This window comes from Drosophila bipectinata, chromosome XR (assembly GCF_030179905.1).
Source record: "Drosophila bipectinata strain 14024-0381.07 chromosome XR, DbipHiC1v2, whole genome shotgun sequence".
Lineage (NCBI taxonomy): Eukaryota > Metazoa > Arthropoda > Insecta > Diptera > Drosophilidae > Drosophila > Drosophila bipectinata.
This window is the reverse complement of record NC_091735.1, coordinates 25,610,288-25,628,623: the sequence shown is the minus strand read 5'-3', so window position 1 is coordinate 25,628,623 and position 18,336 is coordinate 25,610,288. Positions and strand designations below refer to the sequence as shown.

Below are 18,336 nucleotides of genomic sequence, written 5' to 3'. Positions count from 1 at the left end.
TGACGTAAACGGGAATACACTGACAAAAAGCACAACCCCCTCTTGGCCTAATTTAAAATAAAAATCAGAGGTTTCGGGAAATTTGCTAAGCAACTTTAATGACGCAAAAAGCACACTGTAAAAAATACTCTGTTCATGCAACTACCAATAATGTCGCCCAGAATGGGCTGCTTTGGAGCTAAAAGTTTTGGAATGCTTGGATGGCACTTTCGTTGGCTGCCCGATCGAGCAGGATGTCATTAAAGACCCGGATGCCGTCCCTGGCGATGATCTCCAGGGGTGAAATCTGTCGCAAAGGGGCAAAGCTTTATTTGGACTACTAGTACTAACTAAGTAGGTCTTCAACTTACGCTGAGGAGGTGCTTGGAGGTCACCTTGTAGCCCTTGAAGAGGGCGATCCTCTGGAGCGCCATCACACTGCGTATCCTCTGGCGCGGCTCAATGGCAAGAAGCTGTCGGATCACATCCTGGCCCTCGTGGCTGAGGCCGCGCACCGCCTGCGGCAGGAAGTCCTCCTCGCTCTCGTCCTCAGTGTCCTGCAGACAGCCGTTGATCTGGGCGATGGACGGAGCATTGGAGAGCCCGTCCTCCGACTCGGGCGCCGCCTGTCCCCGCCGCCACTGCAGGAGATAGTGCCTCATGTTGGGGCACTGAAATGTGGGATAAATCAGTTTACAAATTTAGTTCAGTGCAGGCCCCCATGTTTATTTATTCAGATAGTATTGGGTCGGTGGTGAGACACCTCTATTGGGTCTGTTTGCTAGCTAAAAAAAACAATTAGCATCCAATCTGAGCACAAGCAAAACAAACAAACCGTGCGATGCTGACGACGGTGCTCTGAATCATATCGGAGGCAAACAAGCGAAGCAGCTCCAAGCGCCAGGCACGCCAATTTCGCAATAAACCTTTCCACGATGCTATTGACGCATTCAATCCGGCCATGCCCTTGCCAGAGCCACGGCTTTTTTGGGGGTGTTTGGAGTGCGGTTCTTACGATCCCACCACACTCCAGATAGACCTCTAGATTATCCCCGCTGTGGTATTTGAACATAAATAAATATTCATGACTGTGGAAGCTTAATTGCTCCACAGTGATCCCATAAAGAAACTGCGCATTCGGACTATGTAGATCTCCCGACCAAACTCCCCCAGAGCTGAGATCAGGTGCAGAAGGTTTCTAGAGGTACTTCTAGAGGAGGGTTGCGGGCTATGAGATGCACATGAGTTACGGAAGATTGGAATGTGGACGCCATGCCATTCCAATTTGGATGCGTCTTAGATCGGCTCAGCGTGGAGCAGCTCCGAGAGCTCGGCTCCACGAGCGCTAATGCATGCAAATTGAATTCAATTAGCGGCCGACTGACTACTTTTAAAATAGAAATAGACAATTTTTGTTGTGCGCCGCCGTTGGGGCTGCCGGGCTTTTATAATCTGAATATTATATGGGCATGTAGTGAGACTCTAGTTGTGGCTTTTCCCCGCAGTGGGCGGCCACTCTCACTTGCCGAGTACTTATGTTCCAGAACCGCAACGCCCGGGTCGACGGAGCAATACCCAGTGCTCCCCAGACCGTCGCCGAGTGGGGCTGCACGATGTCCAGTGCTTCGAGTCATCAAAATATTGCATGCAAATCTAATTTGGCACAGCCAATTGTCATGTAAGAGCCACTTACTGACACTGACTAGCGGCTAATTACAGTAGCTGCTCTTGAATATCCGATGGGGTTATGTATTCGAGCGTGGAGGGGTCCGAGCAATGCACGCACTTGAACTTAAGCTGGCATTAGTGCAGTCTGGTGGGGATCGTCTCGTGGGTGAAGGTGAGACTGGGAGATTAAGGAAAAGGTTATTCCAGACCTTGGGGGTGCATGCCGATCTCCTCCCAGAATCAGTTCCCAGAACTGTCGCTTTCACTCGGCGCTCGGTCGACAGCCGGTGCCATGGGGAAATGTCACTGGCCAGTCCAGGTGACTCATGGGGCTAGAATCCCTCCACGATTCAAGGTCTGACAATGAGAGGGCCCAGTATCGAGTGGCTCCCAATACCGAGCCAGAAACCACGCCATCTCTCCGGGCCCGAGCCTTTGGCTGGCTCGAATGCGGCTTGGCCGCTAATGCCGAGGGATTTCGAAAGGTTTGACCTGCATTTGGAGCACAAATTAAGCTTAATCAATGCGACAGCGACTGCCGACCGGCGAGTGACAAGCGGACAAACGACAAGCTGACAAAGTGAAACAGTTTTGTGGTTTGTGCTTAGAAAAAATTAAATTAAATCACCGACGAGAGCGCCGAGCTAATGATCGGCTGTAGTGCCAGTACCAGGGGGTAACAGAGGTACTGGAGCAGCCGGAGGTGCTAGGAGGGATGGATGAATGGATGGATGGATGGGCACCACCTTCCTGGTTCGTTGATTCAAAAACTAGTTGCGAAATGACACATGAGAGCGCTCCACTGATTATGATTCCACTGCTGGTTCTGTTTCTGATTCTGTGTCTGTTTCTGCGTCTGGGTCTGCTCTGTGTCCGATGCCGATTCCAATTCTGATTCCCTGATGCCCCAGCGCTGGCGTTATTGTTATTATCATCTGGGCATTTGTCACTTTTTTATCGCATGCTAATTGTAATTGCCGGCACGTGAGTGGCTGTCAGTCAGATTCGCATTTGTTTCGACTCGATTCGAGAAGCCTCCGTCCACCGCCTACCGTCCTCTGTCCACTGTCCTCCCTCAAGAACCAGCTCCACCTCTCCCTCCATGGGCCATGGCCCAGTCACGGACTACTGGGGACTGCCGTGTTGCCGGATTGACGAAATGCCAAATTGGAGGACAGGGGAACGGTCGCCACAGGTCATCAACCATCAGCATCAGCGTTGGCCAATTGTCGCAGCAGTGATTATTATTTTTGTGTATTTCCTAGAATTAATGTCCAGCGAGTAAATTGTCTTAATCTCCGCGACAACGACTTCCAGTGCTTTGGCGGAACGCCTCATAGCTTATAGCTTATAGCCAGTATCTAGTATCTTGTATCTTGCACAGTCAGCCGACAAAAAATCAAAGAATCAACAAGCACAACAGCTCAGCGAAAACGGAAAACAATCTGCAAGATTTCAAAAGTCGATGTTTTTATGAGGAGGCAGCGAAGAACTCTGCCCAGAGTCTGAGTCTCGGCAGGAAGCCGTGAAAAATAGTCAGACAACAGTATTATATGGTCTCGGGGCATTTATTTATACTTTGGCATCTTTTTTTTGTCAGCCAACTGCATCTATTAACTCTCTGAAGCTCTGCAAGGGCCAATTCAATTACAGTCATTAAAATGCGTGCCTACTTTAATTACAAACTTCAAAACACAGAAAAGGGAAGTCTCTCCCCCCAGAGCCCTAAGAAGAAAAACTTCTTCCATGGGGCCTGTCTCACGCCCCTGGCCACTGTCCCCTGTTGCCAGTTTCCTGTCGCCTATCCACTCGACACTGTCCACTATCCACTGTCATCGTCCAACCAGGTTTAGGTCCAGCTCCAGACCAAACCAAACCAAAACCAAAGCCAAAGACAACACCAAACCAGACCCTGGCCAAGCGTATTATGCGACAATGACCTCTTTTCCGTGCTTAGGACATTCAAGGCCAATAACAAAGAGTTATGTATCCATGAGATACAAAGGCAAGACTAGTTTCGCCGATCAAGCAGCTAGCAGTCTAGCAGCCCCGACAGCCATCTTCAGGTGCACGCAGAGAAATAATTAGTGGTGGTACATGGAAGCCACTGACAACTAATAGTTCCCGACAACTAAATCGCATCTGATGCACCAGGCAACTTCAGCCAACCCTAACGACTTCGGGGGGCCTTTCTCTCAGTGCACTAAACACTACACAGGGCTGCTGAGCTCTATGCTGCACTGGCATGTGGCAGCCAAGGAGAACACTTTGCAACAAAGTGCTCCGCGAATAAAGTGCGTCCCGGGCAGCGCAGGAGGTGTCGGCCCAAGACTTCTGCCGGCCAATAATGATAATGGTAATGGTAATGACGGACTTCGCCGGGTAATGCCAACGATAATGGCGCGTTTTGTTGGCCACTGCAGGAGGACACTGTCTGTGGATATGTGGATGGACGCAGATTGCCACGCAGCATCCCCCGCCCATGCGAGTCCTGCTCCTAGACTCCCGCCTGGACTGGGCAAAATTTATTGCCTCGCAGAGCCCAAACGCTGAATCCCGAGCTCTTCGCCAAATATTTATGCAAGCCAAGAGCAGGAGCATAAAAATGTCGCAAAGCATCTAGCCAGGCACCATGGAACACCTACCAGGCCAGGTACCAGGTACCAGGCACCCGAGCGCCTGAGATCGTACCCGGTTTCGGGTTATAAATAAACAAGTGCCATGTCGGTCTCTGGGAGCGTTCACTGTACACCCTGAACACTGAATAGAATCAACCCGCCATCCCACTTGCCATGAGCAAGACTTGAAGCACAAATCACAAAGCACAAATGGCTTGCCCAACCGTTTATCCGTGGAAATCATTGAGCAACTTGATAAATAATAATAATTGCAATTATGCATGATTTTTCTAAAATGCAAATATTTATGAGATTATGAGATTTGAGCTTAAGTTTTCAGTTTTCAGTTTTCAGTTTGAGGCTGGTGGTTTGTTGTTTTCGTGACGGGGCAGTCGAGAAAAACGTCGCCGACCTTCAAAAGCCGCTAATGAGCGGTCGGCAGTAAAGGTTTTCAGTTTTTCTATTTTTGGGTTCTAGGAATTTGCATAGAGCTCTGATTTTGGGTCTGGTTTACAAGATCCTGCTAGCTACAGGTACTCTCCGGCATGGGTAGGCAGGCAGGCAGGCAGGTAGTCCCTAACCGAGATCGTAAACCGAAAAACCCAAGACCAGATGGCCGTGTTACTATGCGACTATCTAGTCGGACAATCTTCGTCATTAGCTTATCGGGCCCATTCTGGAGACAGAACTATAACTAGCGTACAGATCTGAATTAGAGTCTGATGTGTCTTTTGTGGCGTTTCCAAATCCAATCAGAGCACGTTTAACTCGAGACCCCTTGTCGCAGCCAGAACTTTTCCGCCAAACGATTGTCTGACCTTAGAGAGGCGGGAGACGTCGTCGCATCTTCGACACAAAGTACCTGTATCTCTGTATCCCCCCAAGATACAAGACACAAGTATCTGTGTATCTGTGGGTCTGTGCCTGTGCCTGTCCCCGTGCCTGTATACTTGGATCGTCTTTTTGTGCAAGGCCTTTGTGTCCCCGCTCTGGGGTTGCTCAATTTTCGGCTTCGGATTCGATTCGGATTTTGTAAGCTTGTGGCAAATTGGATGAGCGTGGAACTTTCCACACCAGCACGCATCTATCCATCTATCGATTCATGCCTCCCCTGCTGCAGGGTCTATAAAAAGAATCCCCAGCTCCCGAGGCCCCGCAGGGCATTTATCATTCTATGATAATCAACGATCGAACCTGCGATCCGAGCCAAGTCGCTTCGATTATGTTAATGATGTTCTTCGTCCCCGATGCGTCGTTGGATGCGCCTCCTGCCCTGCCAAAGTTCTAGTAGACAGCAGCAGGCTCCCCTGCCTCCTGCCTCCTACCATCTGCCATCTACCATCTACCATTGGCCATCTACCATCTACCATCGCGGCCATCTACCATCCTCCAATACCAATTCCGATACCAATACCGGTTTCTGCTCCCCAGCTCCTGCCAAGCCAATTCCTCGCCAAAACCACAATTAAGCATTTTGCTTTGGCCCTCTCGGCACACTCAGAAAAACTATCTGTTAAGATTCTTGCAATTATTTAGATTATTTTCCAAACGATTGAAGGCAAAGTGAAGCCCTTTTCTGGCTGTGTGCTCTGGCTGATTGCTGATATTATCGTTGGCCCGGCAGGGCATATTCTGCATTTGAAAATCGTGCCTGGTTGTGATCGCGATCCTGGTTTAAAAATAGCCGGAGTCCTCCCGGTGGAGCACCTCCCAGAGCTCCTCCTACTGCGCCCCCCGATAGGAGAAGTCTTACAAATTGCATTCGCTTTAAAAATAGACAACGCCGCCGCCGCCGTCTGTCTATTTATGGAGAAAGGGCTCCGTCGGCGGCTTAGAGTGACTAAAAATATCCTGCTACCCGCTGGATCGATCCTGCAGAGCGTCGCTGCTGGGACTCCAGCTCCTCACGTACACCGCTCCATGTACAGAAGGGACATCCAAGCCGAAGCCGAACCTCAGCCCAAAACCAAAGCCAAAGCCAAAGCCAAGAGCAGCTCAACGATGTGGTACCGCTCTGCCCGCTTCCTGCTGCCCTCTGTCGACGGCCGGCTGCCGCGCCAGCTGCTACGCCGACTGCGGCAGCGGCAGAGGCAGCGCCGTCCGACGTTCGTCATCCGGCGACTGTATAAAAACGGGCCGCGCCGCTGCCAGCCACTCAAAGTGCTTCTTAAAACTGACCGGACCGGTGAGAACGCAGCGCACCGCAGCGGATTAAGAACCTCACAGATACTCAGATCCTCAGATCTTCAGATCCCTCAGATACACATCTTTTTTTTGGACATCTTTTTTTTGTGCGTGTGTTGCAGGGCCGCGATCCCCGAAAAGAACCACAAAACGAACTCATCCGCCAAACCAAAAAAAAACCCAAGAGTCTCGTATCTGTGAGATAGTGTATCCAAACTCGAAAGAGATTTCTGAAACCCACTGTTGCAGTTCGCCGACAGACAAAGCTACTTCGACCCGAGGTGAGTAGAAAAGGCAGGAGTGTTGCCGACATCAAGAGGCCGAAAGGTCAGAGGCTGCACCTGCGCCTCCACCACCACCTGAGCACCTGTGTTCTGCTGTATCTGCCTCCAAAGATACATCCCGGGGACGCGATGCAAATTGGCAGTTGCAACACCTTAAAAAGTGTCTTGTCGATTCTTCGACAAGCCGCCTGTTGGTTTCGCTTCAAAGACCATGTCTTTCTGCCAGAGATTGTCTTTCCGCAAACAGTTCTCCTCCTCCACACTGGAAGACGAATATCCCATCTTAGGGCTCTTATTTTAAAGGCTTCTTGAACATCTTCTAATTTCCAATGCTTAGATATAAATATTTAAATTCGAGCTGTTCTTTAAAAAGATTAAGAATATTTCTTTGATTCCAAGCTGGTTAAAGTTTTGATAGCCCACTAAAAGATAGAGCCCCAAGAGGGTCTCGAAATCAAGTTCTTTGCGGATTCCGTTAGGTTGTCTGGCCTAATGGCTTGATGGCTTGATGGCCTGATGGCTGTTTTTGCCATAAAAACCATCGAATTGATTAGCATTAGGAAATGAGCAGGTGGCTTAAAAGAAGACCAATTTGCAAGTCACCGATCCGATCCGATCCGACCTGAGCTGATCCAAATGATCTGCATTTGAATAAACCAGCGAGCTTATCTCGCCAAGATCTCGCCAGCCTCAGGGTGGGTTATCGGACTCGGCGAAGAACCGGGGACATGGCATCATTCGGATGTACCAGTAGTCCCTGTCCCAGTGCCAAGGTCCGCGATCTCCGCCGTAATTCAATTGTAATTTTCCGCTCTTTTCCTCAAATCTGGTTTAATTGAATTACAAAAGCGGAGGCATTTGAACGAATCCGAGCTCTTTGTTTGGCAATTGCTAATCTGGAACCTCCTCTTCCGTTTCCCGACTTCCCAATTTCCAGGATGAAGTGCCAACTGCTTTTCGTGGCCGCCGTGTGCCTGGTCTCCGTGTGGGCCCTACCTGTTCCGGACGAGGAGGTGGCCATCCAGCCTGACGGCGGCTCCAAGGCCGAACTCCTGGGCAAGACCGTCCAGACCAACCCCATCGAGCCTGCCCCCGCCAAGCCGGAACCGGAGAAGGCTCCTGAGCCGAAGAGTGCCCCAGCTCCCGCTGCTGCCGCTGCTCCCGCTCTTGACGCCACTCCGACTTCTGCCCCGGCCGCTGCCGCTCCTGAGGTCACTCCTGATCTGAAGTCCAGCGCTCCGGACGTAGAAACCGCCCCGGCCATTCCCGAGAAGAAGATCCTGCCCGAGGAAACCAAGCCAGTTGAGGAGGCCAAGGCACAGCCCCAGGAGATCCCTGCCGAGACCGAGAAGAAGCAGGAGAAGTCCGCCCGCACGGAGCCTGAGGTGGAGGAGCCCAAGGCCATTCCTCTGGTGGAGAGTCCTGTTGCCAACGTAGAGGTCCAGAAGCAGGTCGTCGACGAGGTGACCAAGTCGCTGGAAGTGCCATCTCCCGCCGAGAAGGAAGCCACACCCTCCGAGCAGCCCGCCCGTCAGGAGCGCATCAACGAGATTGAACAGAAGGAGGCTGCCAAGAAGGAGGAGGCTGCTCCGGAGTCTGCTTCTGCCGCTCCAGCTACCCCGGCCGCCCCCGCTTCGCCTTCCGCCCCCGTCGAACCCGCCGCCAAATCAGAGTCCAACATCCAGGTGATTGCCCCCGCCCAGCCCGAGACCAAGTCCGCTCCTGCCGTTTCTCCAGGCGCCCAGATCGCCCAGGCCAAGTCCGCAGCAGCCCCCGCTCCAACCGCCGCCGCCCCAGCACCCGCCCCCGAGCCAGCCCAGCCCGTGGAGCAGCAGAAGAGCACTGAGACCGCCGCCGAGCCCTCGCCCGTCCTTAAAGCCAACCCCGAGCAGGAGAAGGAGGCGGTGAAGGAGCAGCCCTCTGCTGAGGTGGAGCAGACCAAGTCCCTACCGGAGAAGAAGGAAGAGAAGGTGGAGAAGGTAGAAGCTGCCCCTGCCCCCGCACCCGAGGCCAAGAAAATCGACGACGCACCCGCTGCTCCAGAGCCCGTGGCCGAGTCTGCTCCAGCTCCAGCTCCAGCTCCTACTCCCGCTTCAGCTCCCGCTCCCGCTCCAGTCGCTCTGCCCTCGGAGCCAAAGAAATCGTCAGAGGAGAAGGGAGAGAAGTCAGAGTCGAAGAACGAGGAGTCGTCCGAGTCCAAGGAGTCGGAGGAGAGCAGCGAATCCAAGGAGGACTAAGGAGGAGGACCTAGGGAGTAAGAGAGCTTTACCCAATCCACGCCCGACGCATCCCCAGGACCACTTAAGCTTACGAACGTAGTTAGTGGTATGCTTACAATTAGCTGTAAAAACAAAATCACACACAAAGGATAACGGAAAGGATCTGCAAGGATCTGCATCTGGAGCAGAATCAATAGCAATAGCAATAGAAACAACCACAACAAACAGGACAACCGCTAAGATGGCATAAAGTTATACTTATAATTTTAATTTAATTAATGTAATTTTTTAATTAAATTTTAGTCATTGCAAGAGACCGACCTGTAACCTGTCACCACATCCTCCTGTCCCACCCAAGGACTCCACTCCTCCTGCTCCACACAACCAATCGAACACGCACACCCACAACACCCCCCTCCTCACACACTTTTTTTTTGTATTTTTGAGTTCTAAAATAATGATACCTACATTTAAACATACCGATAGTGTTATAACGTATATATGAGCAAGTATATATGATTTTATATAGACTGAGAAAATTCTTAAATAAAAAGCGAAAAACTAAGGACTGTCTTTGGCTGCCTCATCGGCTGGATGGAAGCAAAGTGCACTGAAAGCAGGTGGGCCGGCGGCTAAATTATATAGTGCGACTTGGATCGGGTAAACCAGTTACAAGTTCGCACAAATCCAATTACCCCCGATATCGGGTTACCGAGATCTTAGCCCGCCAAGTCGGCTATGCATTACGAGGCTCTTGAGCAGTACTCACTGTTGCAAAGATCTAATTGGGGGCTGTGGTGTTGCCTTGCCGTTGGAGAACAAGGGGTAACAAGGGGTTAGTCCGCCGGCTGTAGCTTACCTCTCGCGTCAGCATCTGACAGGCAATAACGCCCAAGGCCCACCAGTCCACCGCATGGCCGTAGGGTTCGCCGCACAGAATCTCAGGGGCTGGAATGAAACGAGAAGGCGGAGAACGTTTTACCCACTACCCGTAGTCGCAAACAAAGAACAAATATCAGAGGAGATCGAAGATAGTTCCGATTGGCGTTAGGTATTAGTATGGGGGGGGAGGAGCTGAAGGCAGACCAACTAACGGACGAACGGACGGACAGTCCCAATCTCAACGAGCTGTCGAAAGAGTGTGTGCTTCAAGGGATTTATTCTGCTTAGATTGAGAGTTTACAATAGTAGTTAGGTTTTAAAGTACATTTATCGATTAGGTTTATAGCTGGACATACACATAAACATGGATTTACAACGTACACATCTATAGATACACAGATACACATATGCTTGATCTCTACGGAGGCATAGAGTCGCCACTATCTCTTTAATCTCTACAAGTACAATCACAATCTGTTATACATACATCTGCGTCTGCTTCTGCGTCTGTCGGTTCAGACCTCAACCACCCTCCTCCGTCCGTCCATGCTCTATACATACTATATATTTTCGATTTCTCATTTATTTACACTGGCTTTTACGAATAACACGTTATAAACATATATGCATTGTGTCCGTACGGTGTCTACCGTGTGGCACCGCCGCTCTACTGACAGATCAGAGCTCCTGTTTGAAACGTTTGCAAGCTGATTTGGTGGGGAACTTTATATGCTGGCGTTACTTTCTAGGATCTGGCGTTACGGAACACTAGTTCCGTCTCCGTCTCTGTCTGCCTCTCGCCGAGTCCGTCCGTCCTGCTCACTTTGGAGCAGCCCCGTCTGAAAGCTCTACATCCTACCATCCGCGTAGCGGGCTTCCGCTGTACATCTATAGATTACTCAAAGTTAATAGACCGGCTGGCAAATAAATATTACCCTAGCATCAGAACATCTAACACAATAATGGAAAAAAGCTACAAAAAATATCTAAAAACACGAATAGCCATTAAAGATAGAGCCGAGGTATCCGTTTCCGATCCTTCGCCAGCCCGTCACATCGCGAGCGTCTCCTTGATCATCTTCTTCATGGCATTGCCCATGGACGGTGCCGCCGAGCCGGATGTGGAGTAGTCGAACTTGAACAGGTACGGCTGGACGTCCGGGAAGGAGGTGTCGAAGATCAGGTCCAGCTCGCTCTGGCTGGGCGTCTTGGGCACGTAGTCGTGCCGGTTCATCAGCTCCGTGATGTAGATGACCTTCTCCGAGAGCAGGTCCGAGACGTTCTCCCGGCACAGCTGGCGCTCGTCCTCGTTCTCGTGCTTGATCAGGTCCAGGTGCACGGTCCAGACCTCCCACGGTATCGACTCCTGGGGGAAGGGCCAGCGGGTCTTCTTCTTCTGGAAGAACTCCAGGCTGATCTGGCCGGAGCCGCAGCTCTCGTTGGAGCGCAGCTTCTCGCTGAACGAGTTGATGGCCCGCTTGACCTTGTGGGTGAGGCTGTCGGAGGTGCAACACACATAGGTGAAGTCGATGAAGTTGCAGTCCACGTCCGTGTAGCCGACCGTGCCGATGGAGTACTGGGCGTCGCCCGTGTACATGTACTTGCCCAGGCAGCGGTGGAAGAGGACGGTGTGGAAGATGGTGGCCACCGCCTCGTCCACCTGGCGACCCTCCATGGTCAGATCGAAGACTTGCGATCGGGCGTTCATGGTGGCTAAGGATCCTAGGATTTAACGTAGCGAGTGGGCGTGTAGGCGTGTGGGCGTGCGCGTTTATGTACAGTGATCTCTCCTGTCGCCTTTTGATTTCGTGCTCTTAACTTTACTTATTCTCTAGCACTAGAGTTACCCTTACAACTCCGATCTGGGAGTTCCTATACTGCTTCTGTTCCTACTTCTGATCCGTTCTGTTCCCCTCGGTTTCTAAGCTTTTGCTTTGGAACGGCGCCTCTTGGTTGGTTAACGCTACTAGTTTAGTATTCTACTGCTGATCGATTACTGATTTGATTGGATTAAGTTTGGATTTAGATCGTACCCATGTATTTGAATGTGCCGCACATGGTGCGCGTGTTGGCCCCCTGTTTGAGCCACTTGCTCAGCCCGAAGTCGGTGAGTTTGATGTGAAACTGTTGCGTTAGCAGGATGTTCTCCGGCTTGGCATCCCGGTAGATGATCCCGGCGTTGTGAAGGAAGTCTGAGGAATAGCAACAGATGGAAATGAAGGACTCATAGCTGAGCAGATGAACTCAGGACTCACCCAAAGCTATGGCGATCTCGGCCACGTACAAACGCACTAGATCGATGGAAAAGCGGCCAATCTTCGCGAACAGCTCTCCATTGGGCACATACTCCGAAACTGCAGAAAAGAACATAAATAATCCATCGCTTAGTAACGGGGATTTGGGGCACATACGGATGTGAAGATGATGACGATCCTGCCAAAGATCTACTTGTTTCACTATAAACGGATGGTGTCCGCACACCTTCTGGATGTCAGCTTCGTCCTTGATCTGGCGCACGCTGTTGTCCGCGATGAGCTTGGACTTCTTGAGGACTTTCAGCGCGTAGTGGAGGCCGGGCTCCTGCTTGCTGGAGACCTTGAAGACCACTCCGAAGGACCCCTTGGCCACAAGGTGATCAAAGTTGAACTGGTCGTTGCGACTGGGCTCCTTGAAGTGCGAGCTGAAGATGGAGTTTGTCAGCGGGCGGTGCCAGTGGGTCTTGCTGCGCCGTGAGCCATGCAGAGAGGTAAAGCTGGAACGGATTGGAGGTTAGACCGAGGAGATTTGGAGAGAACGGAGCTCACCTCTTGCGTGTGGTCTTGTTCCGGTTGCGGAAGGAGTTCCTGGCCGCCGAGAAGCTCCAGTTGAGGCGCCGACCACCGCTGAGACTGCTCAGACTCCAGGTGGAGAGCTGCTGCTGCTGTCGCTGCTGGAAAAAGGCAGGTAGTTGCAAAAATAAGATTCTGGGAACCGCGGATCAAGGCAGCGGATTAGGTAGGGCTTACCGCTTACCTGCCGGGGAAATCCGGCAAATTAATGTTCTTTGGGTTTGGGAATGGCTAAGAGCTAGGGCCTAAGGGCTGTGAGCTGGACAACGTCAGAGGCTGTATTGTCCGGATCGGGCAATTCTCTCCAGAGTATATACTCAGGCATACAAAAAACAAACAGCTGACTAGCGATGATTGTCATTTGGACGATATTGTTTTCGTGGGTGCTGTTAGCCCGCCTTTCTACCGCCCCTGCCCTCGTCTCGTCACCGAACTCGTTTCAGGCACTATTTTCGTTTCAACTTCCTCACCCAGTTTTTATTGTTTATGCAAACTGTATTGTGGTAGTCTTGGGGCCAACCTAACACGAAGAGCCAGTTTTCGAGCATTTCCCTGCATGAGGTCACCTGCCCCCTCCCACCTCCCCCCCGGCCAACTGGATCATCGGATCTTTCCCCACTGGTAGGCGCGATAATGCCCGCCCATATGTATACGCGAGCATGTGTATATTTTTTGCGCAGCGCCTGAAGCGCTCAATTGGCATGGCCCTGAAATCAGTGCGACGCATGGCACACGAACTACAGCGCACAGTGTATGGCTGACGGCGAAACGCGGAAGAGCAAACATTAGATGGCCACACGTGCTCCGTATGGGTGTGGGAAGTGGGAAATGGGAACTAGGCACTGGGCACTGGGTGCTCGGACTCGGACACGGACAGATTGGGGTTCAGGGCTATAAAGAAGAGCCCTGTAATGCGTCGTTTGCTGCTGATTCAGCCAAAAGGCGGATAATGACGCAGTATTTATTTATTGTTTTGCGCCAACATCGATAAGCTGGTCGTTATCTTTACCTGGAGATGGGGATGGGGCTGGTTGCGCTCCTCCTCGGCGGCAGCTAACTGCGCACGGGGCACGGACTGAGTGCGAGGATGAGTGTGCGATTGCACCTGGGCAGATGGGGCCTCTCCAGCTGGGTGCTCCTGGGCCTGGTCCGCTGCTGCTGATCCGGCGGCAACTTCTCTGCTAGCTTGCCTCGTTTGCGAATTGCCCATCAAAAGCGTGCTCCACGCGTGCTAGCCAGGCCTGAATCCAATTCCGCTTTTGAATCCGTGCTTGGTCACTGGTGTTGTTTACGCACACAGGCACGCACTCGGTCACACACACGGGCGCGGGATTGTGCAATCGCAGAGACAATAAAGCGTGATGGAACGGACAAACATACAGCACACATGTGTCTGGCCGAGGCTTTCAACAAATATGTTCCAACAGCTACCTCAATAGCTGCCTATTCTTTTTTAATATTATTACGATTTGTTGTTGTTGTTTTGCTGGTAGGTAGAGCGGACACACAGTTCTATATCGAAACATCGATAAGAATTTCACAAATTTGGCCGATATAAATCAGCACGGAAATCGATGTTTTAGCTCAACTTGTAGTATGTTTTTGGTATTTATTGAACTTTGACACATCGCTAATAATAATCGGTGCCGCTATCGATGATTTTAGCTCATGTTGTGCTAGTATTTATCTGGCATTTATCGAACTTTGGCGCACCTCTAATAATTCTCAGAATGGTATTTTAGTGTACGATAGTTTTTGGTATTGGTGCCATCATTAATGCAAGAATCGATACCCAGTTATCGATATAGGCTCCAAACAAATTTCATCTCCAGCTGTCATCTGTATATCATTGCAAAAGAAATCGTATATTGGTTCGCATTCGAGTTCCCGTAAAGAATTTCGTGTAAAAAAATCTATTGATTAAACGGTAAGTGATTATTAAAAAAAACATCCAATCGAATAATTAAACATAGGCCGGCGCGAAATACAATCTAGCGCGGCGCTTTTATTATTTTTTTCCGTCTGCTTGAAATGGGGGCTCCGCCGGCCGTCCAGCGGAGCCCTGATTTTGTGCACACATACATATATGTATGTTTTCACCGACTCTCCGCGGTGGATACACACAAATGCACGAACAAGTGAGAGAGGGGGTTTTGTTTCGTTTTCGCATGACGGATGCAGCGGAGTCTACGGAGTACACCTTGTGCTTTTGTTGGCGCTGTTTTTTCCAAAATGGCGCCGCAACAACAAATTGTAATGATTTGGCCAGCAAGTTTTGGCTTGTTTAGTGTTTACTTCTCTGCAAAGATTTCGCGCCAAAAGGATGACTAATCGCGCTCTTTCGTGTGGTGGCATATATTTTTTGGGGGGAAACAGAAATGTGGGCGCTTTTAACTAATTTATTTAACTATTTCTGCGCGGCTGTGTGTGTATACCAGCGCGCACACACACACGCACATGCCGCCAAAGCAAATGCAAATGTGCATGTGTGTTTGTCATGCGCAGTGCATTCGGGCTTCTAGTTTCTTCTTTTGTGTCCCCTTCACCCTGCCTTCGGGGTTGCAACTTTCTAATGCCTCAAATTGCATCATTAGCGAATGTTTCCAGACGCTGTGAATAATCCACACGCACACAGGCGCAGAAACAGACGCGCGAACGGCAAGGTAGGAAAGGTAGAAACAACGACGCAATTAATTAGCCCCTCGCCCCCCCGCTGTCTGTGGCGGAATGTGCTATAGTGTCGTCTCCCTCCAACTCTGCTTTTTTCCGTTTTGTTTATGTTTACTCTTTTGGCGCTCTGTGGAGGCTCACATTTCGGCCGTGCAGTGTGCACACTTCTAGCCTTTCCCCGCTTCTCCCCGCTATAGATGGAGCCGATGAGCCAGAAATAATGAAAACTGCAACTCATTACTTCAACTTGACTGATTCCGCATAAAACAAATTATACGAACACATGGGGGACAAAAGGCAAGACGCTCAAGAGGCTCGGCACGACATGGGAAAGGCCAGGTCTAGCTTTCGGGGAAACGGGCCATGTGCGATCGGAGGTCGGAGCACAGAAAGAAAGGAGCACAGCTGCGTCCAACATAATAGGGGCACACCAAAGTTCCAGCCGGCAGCTTCTATTGGGCCTAGCATCTCTCCCAGCCTGGGTAGTCAAAACAACAGGCACAGTCCCATGCCAGGCGGTATTGTACTAGCCCGCGGTGTATTGTGTGCACTCGCACACAAAAGCTGAAGTGGCCACTTCACTCAACTCCACTTCTCTCCAATGTGCTGGTACGCGGCCTGCCAAGACACGATTTTTTCCATCCACTCGAGTGGAAGTTTCTCGAGTGCCCAGCGGTGTTCCCAGAAGAAAAAGAAAAGGAGGAAATTTGTTGTGTTGATGTTCGGAGGCAGCTGTCACGCCAGATTGCTTGCTGGGCAGCTTGAGCTGCGTTCCAACTCCAACCCTGGTCGGCGGTTTACGCTTCTGTTACTTTTCGTCTTGGGTTTAAGTCGTTCGGAGCCGTCAGTTGGCCGGCAGCGCTTCGGCGCTGCACATCGGTCTTAACTTTGGCTTTCTTCAACCAGAATTATCCTGTAACTAGTCCTTGTTTAATACCATTCCTTATCATTTACTCCTGTTTTGATAATTTATTAATAAATTATTCCAATCTACTTGCAGCTTGAAGTAAGATGGCCCGTACTAAGCAGACCGCCCGTAAGTCGACCGGAGGAAAGGCTCCGCGTAAGCAGCTGGCCACCAAGGCCGCTCGTAAGTCCGCCCCGTCCACCGGCGGAGTTAAGAAGCCCCATCGTTATCGCCCTGGAACCGTGGCTCTCCGTGAGATCCGTCGCTACCAGAAGTCCACTGAGCTGCTCATCCGCAAGCTGCCCTTCCAGCGCTTGGTGCGTGAGATTGCCCAGGACTTCAAGACCGATTTGCGTTTCCAGTCGGCAGCCATCGGTGCTCTGCAGGTGAGAATCCTCGACGCCGTGCCAGTTTTCACAGTGTACTTATCCGTACCTACTCCTTGCAGGAAGCTTCGGAGGCGTACTTGGTGGGTCTTTTCGAGGACACCAACTTGTGCGCTATCCACGCCAAGCGCGTGACCATCATGCCCAAGGACATCCAGCTGGCGCGCCGCATTCGTGGCGAACGTGCTTAAGCACCTAGACCGGGCTCCCCACTACCCTTTCCACAGCGCGCACGCGCCGCTTGGGCTCACTTTGTTTACCATCTTGAAACAAAATCCGTGCCCACGACGGCGTCTCCCAGATCCCACAAGGAGCAACCACAATTTGATCAATCTATCATTCATATTTACATGTATACATTTACCATACTTTTGTTAAGAAAACCGATCATTGTCGCGACCAACACCTGCGAGTTTCGATGACGAAAAAGCAACAAATGCAAACAAAAAAAACAAAAAACAAACCGTAACTATAACATACTTTTAACTTTATTATTATTGCTATTATTATTGTACACTAGTTTTAAGTTTTTTTTTCGCTTGTAGCGGCTAGCTCGTCTCAACGGTCGCGCATCATCCTGGCCTCTCCGCCGTCCGACTCGCGGGCCTTCCCTGGCAGCTCTCGTCGCCTGTCCGCCTGCAACACCCGCCACCACTCTCCAACAACTGTCCGGAGGGCGGGTCGCGGTCGCAGACGCCGCTGGATCGGAAGGCGCCTCCATCCTCGGATCGTTCCGAGGGGACCCAACACCTGGCCGCCTGGACTAGCGCGTCTGCGGCCGGGACCGTACAAACGGCCTCCGGGCGTGGCAAGGCGGACAGACGGCGAGCGGACTGCCGCCGGACGTGCCCCGGACGAGCGGAGGGCCGCGGACGGCGCGGCCGGATCGGGGCGAGCGAGGCGACTACTCGCTAACATACACATCTGAACATGGTATCCAGCATAACAACACCGAAGACCGAATTGAGTACACTTTACTTTAAACTGATATAAAAATATATCTATATAGAACACTAGAAGTTAATGCTCCTTTTTTCCTTCTGTTACTGCGAGCTGCTCGCTCCGAGACACGACAACGCGTTTGGCGAAGGGAAGGGAGTGAGGAGGAGTAGTTGACTTATAAGTCTAGATTTACGTGCATTTTATACGTTTAGGCGAGATAAACAGAAATAGAACGGACCCTCCAACAACCAGCAGCCACCAAGCGACCCGGTGCTGTGGAGAGTATCCGAGAGTGTAGCACAGTGATCTTAAGTATAACCACAGTCTATATATTTCACAATATTGCAATATGTATGTAGCTGGAACACGCAAAATATCAATGTCTAACGCATGTATAACGCATATTTTTAAACCGGTGTCGATAATCCTGCTACCCATTGGACCTTAAATCTAAATCAGTTAAACCCCGAGTTCAAACTCCAAATTCAGAGACCCAATCCAGACTTCAGACTGGGCCTAGGCCCATCCAAAAACCGGAAATAGCAAAATAGCAATAGCTTCCATCGAAACATTTGCAGAAAAAAATTCAAAAAAAATACAATAAACGGTTTTTTCTAGTGAAAAAGCCAAAAAAAAGAAAAATGTTTAATTTTGCGATAGAGCGAGAGGGAGCTAGATAGTTGTGTTTTGGGAGAGGTGGTGGCGCGGGGGGTGGTGGCACTGCCGCCAAGTGACGGTACAGTTGGCTCCAAAATCAACGTCATTCGCT

General features: G+C 50.7%; 4 protein-coding genes across 6 annotated transcripts; 2 read left to right on the top strand and 2 right to left on the bottom strand.

Moving 5' to 3' along the window:
• Nucleotides 1–71: 71 nt before the first annotated feature.
• On the bottom strand, nt 72–14,190 carry S6KL (S6 Kinase Like). Of its 2 annotated transcripts, none has more exons than XM_017239111.3 (8): nt 13,672–14,190; nt 12,639–12,760; nt 12,246–12,586; nt 12,090–12,188; nt 11,868–12,026; nt 9,812–9,900; nt 351–650; nt 72–286 (listed from the first exon to the last, which is right to left on the bottom strand). In XM_017239111.3, exons 1-8 carry the CDS (start codon nt 13,870–13,872, stop codon nt 179–181), a joined length of 1,419 nt encoding a protein of 472 aa, XP_017094600.2. In that variant the 5' UTR covers nt 13,873–14,190; the 3' UTR covers nt 72–178. The 2 variants fall into 2 exon arrangements, with proteins under 2 accessions (XP_017094600.2, XP_017094599.2); XM_017239110.3 differs by having other exon boundaries at nt 12,639–12,763; nt 13,672–14,189.
• Nucleotides 6,413–9,517, top strand: bnb (bangles and beads). The gene is made up of 2 exons (XM_017239113.3): nt 6,413–6,730; nt 7,671–9,517. The coding sequence occupies exon 2, from the start codon at nt 7,672–7,674 to the stop codon at nt 8,968–8,970; it is 1,299 nt and encodes a 432-aa protein (XP_017094602.2). The 5' UTR covers nt 6,413–6,730; nt 7,671; the 3' UTR covers nt 8,971–9,517.
• Nucleotides 10,095–11,861, bottom strand: Atg101 (autophagy-related protein 101). The gene has a single exon (XM_017239114.2). It carries the CDS (start codon nt 11,540–11,542, stop codon nt 10,886–10,888), a length of 657 nt encoding a protein of 218 aa, XP_017094603.1. The 5' UTR covers nt 11,543–11,861; the 3' UTR covers nt 10,095–10,885.
• A 246-nt stretch (nt 14,191–14,436) lies between the features above and the next one.
• On the top strand, nt 14,437–17,644 carry His3.3B (Histone H3.3B). 2 transcript variants are annotated; one of them, XM_017239117.3, is made up of 3 exons: nt 14,437–14,589; nt 16,333–16,625; nt 16,688–17,644. In XM_017239117.3, the coding sequence occupies exons 2-3, from the start codon at nt 16,344–16,346 to the stop codon at nt 16,814–16,816; spliced, it is 411 nt and encodes a 136-aa protein (XP_017094606.1). In that variant the 5' UTR covers nt 14,437–14,589; nt 16,333–16,343; the 3' UTR covers nt 16,817–17,644. The 2 variants fall into 2 exon arrangements, with proteins under 2 accessions (XP_017094606.1, XP_017094607.1); XM_017239118.3 differs by lacking the exon at nt 14,437–14,589 and adding an exon at nt 16,162–16,247.
• The last annotated feature ends 692 nt before the right edge of the window (nt 17,645–18,336 follow it).

What these genes read in the sequence shown, in the direction of transcription:
- bnb (XM_017239113.3), top strand. Translation starts at nt 7,672, where the DNA reads ATGAAGTGCCAACTGCTTTTCGTGGCCGCCGTGTGCCTGGTCTCCGTG.
- Atg101 (XM_017239114.2), bottom strand. Translation starts at nt 11,542, where the DNA reads ATGAACGCCCGATCGCAAGTCTTCGATCTGACCATGGAGGGTCGCCAG.
- S6KL (XM_017239110.3), bottom strand. Translation starts at nt 13,872, where the DNA reads ATGGGCAATTCGCAAACGAGGCAAGCTAGCAGAGAAGTTGCCGCCGGA. An exon ending in GTCAGATGCTGACGCGAGAG is followed by an intron (nt 651 to 9,811) that starts GTAAGCTACAGC and finishes CCCACATTTCAG; the next exon opens with TGCCCCAACATGAGGCACTA. An exon ending in CCTCCAAGCACCTCCTCAGC is followed by an intron (nt 287 to 350) that starts GTAAGTTGAAGA and finishes CCTTTGCGACAG; the next exon opens with ATTTCACCCCTGGAGATCAT.
- His3.3B (XM_017239117.3), top strand. Translation starts at nt 16,344, where the DNA reads ATGGCCCGTACTAAGCAGACCGCCCGTAAGTCGACCGGAGGAAAGGCT. An exon ending in CAGCCATCGGTGCTCTGCAG is followed by an intron (nt 16,626 to 16,687) that starts GTGAGAATCCTC and finishes TACTCCTTGCAG; the next exon opens with GAAGCTTCGGAGGCGTACTT.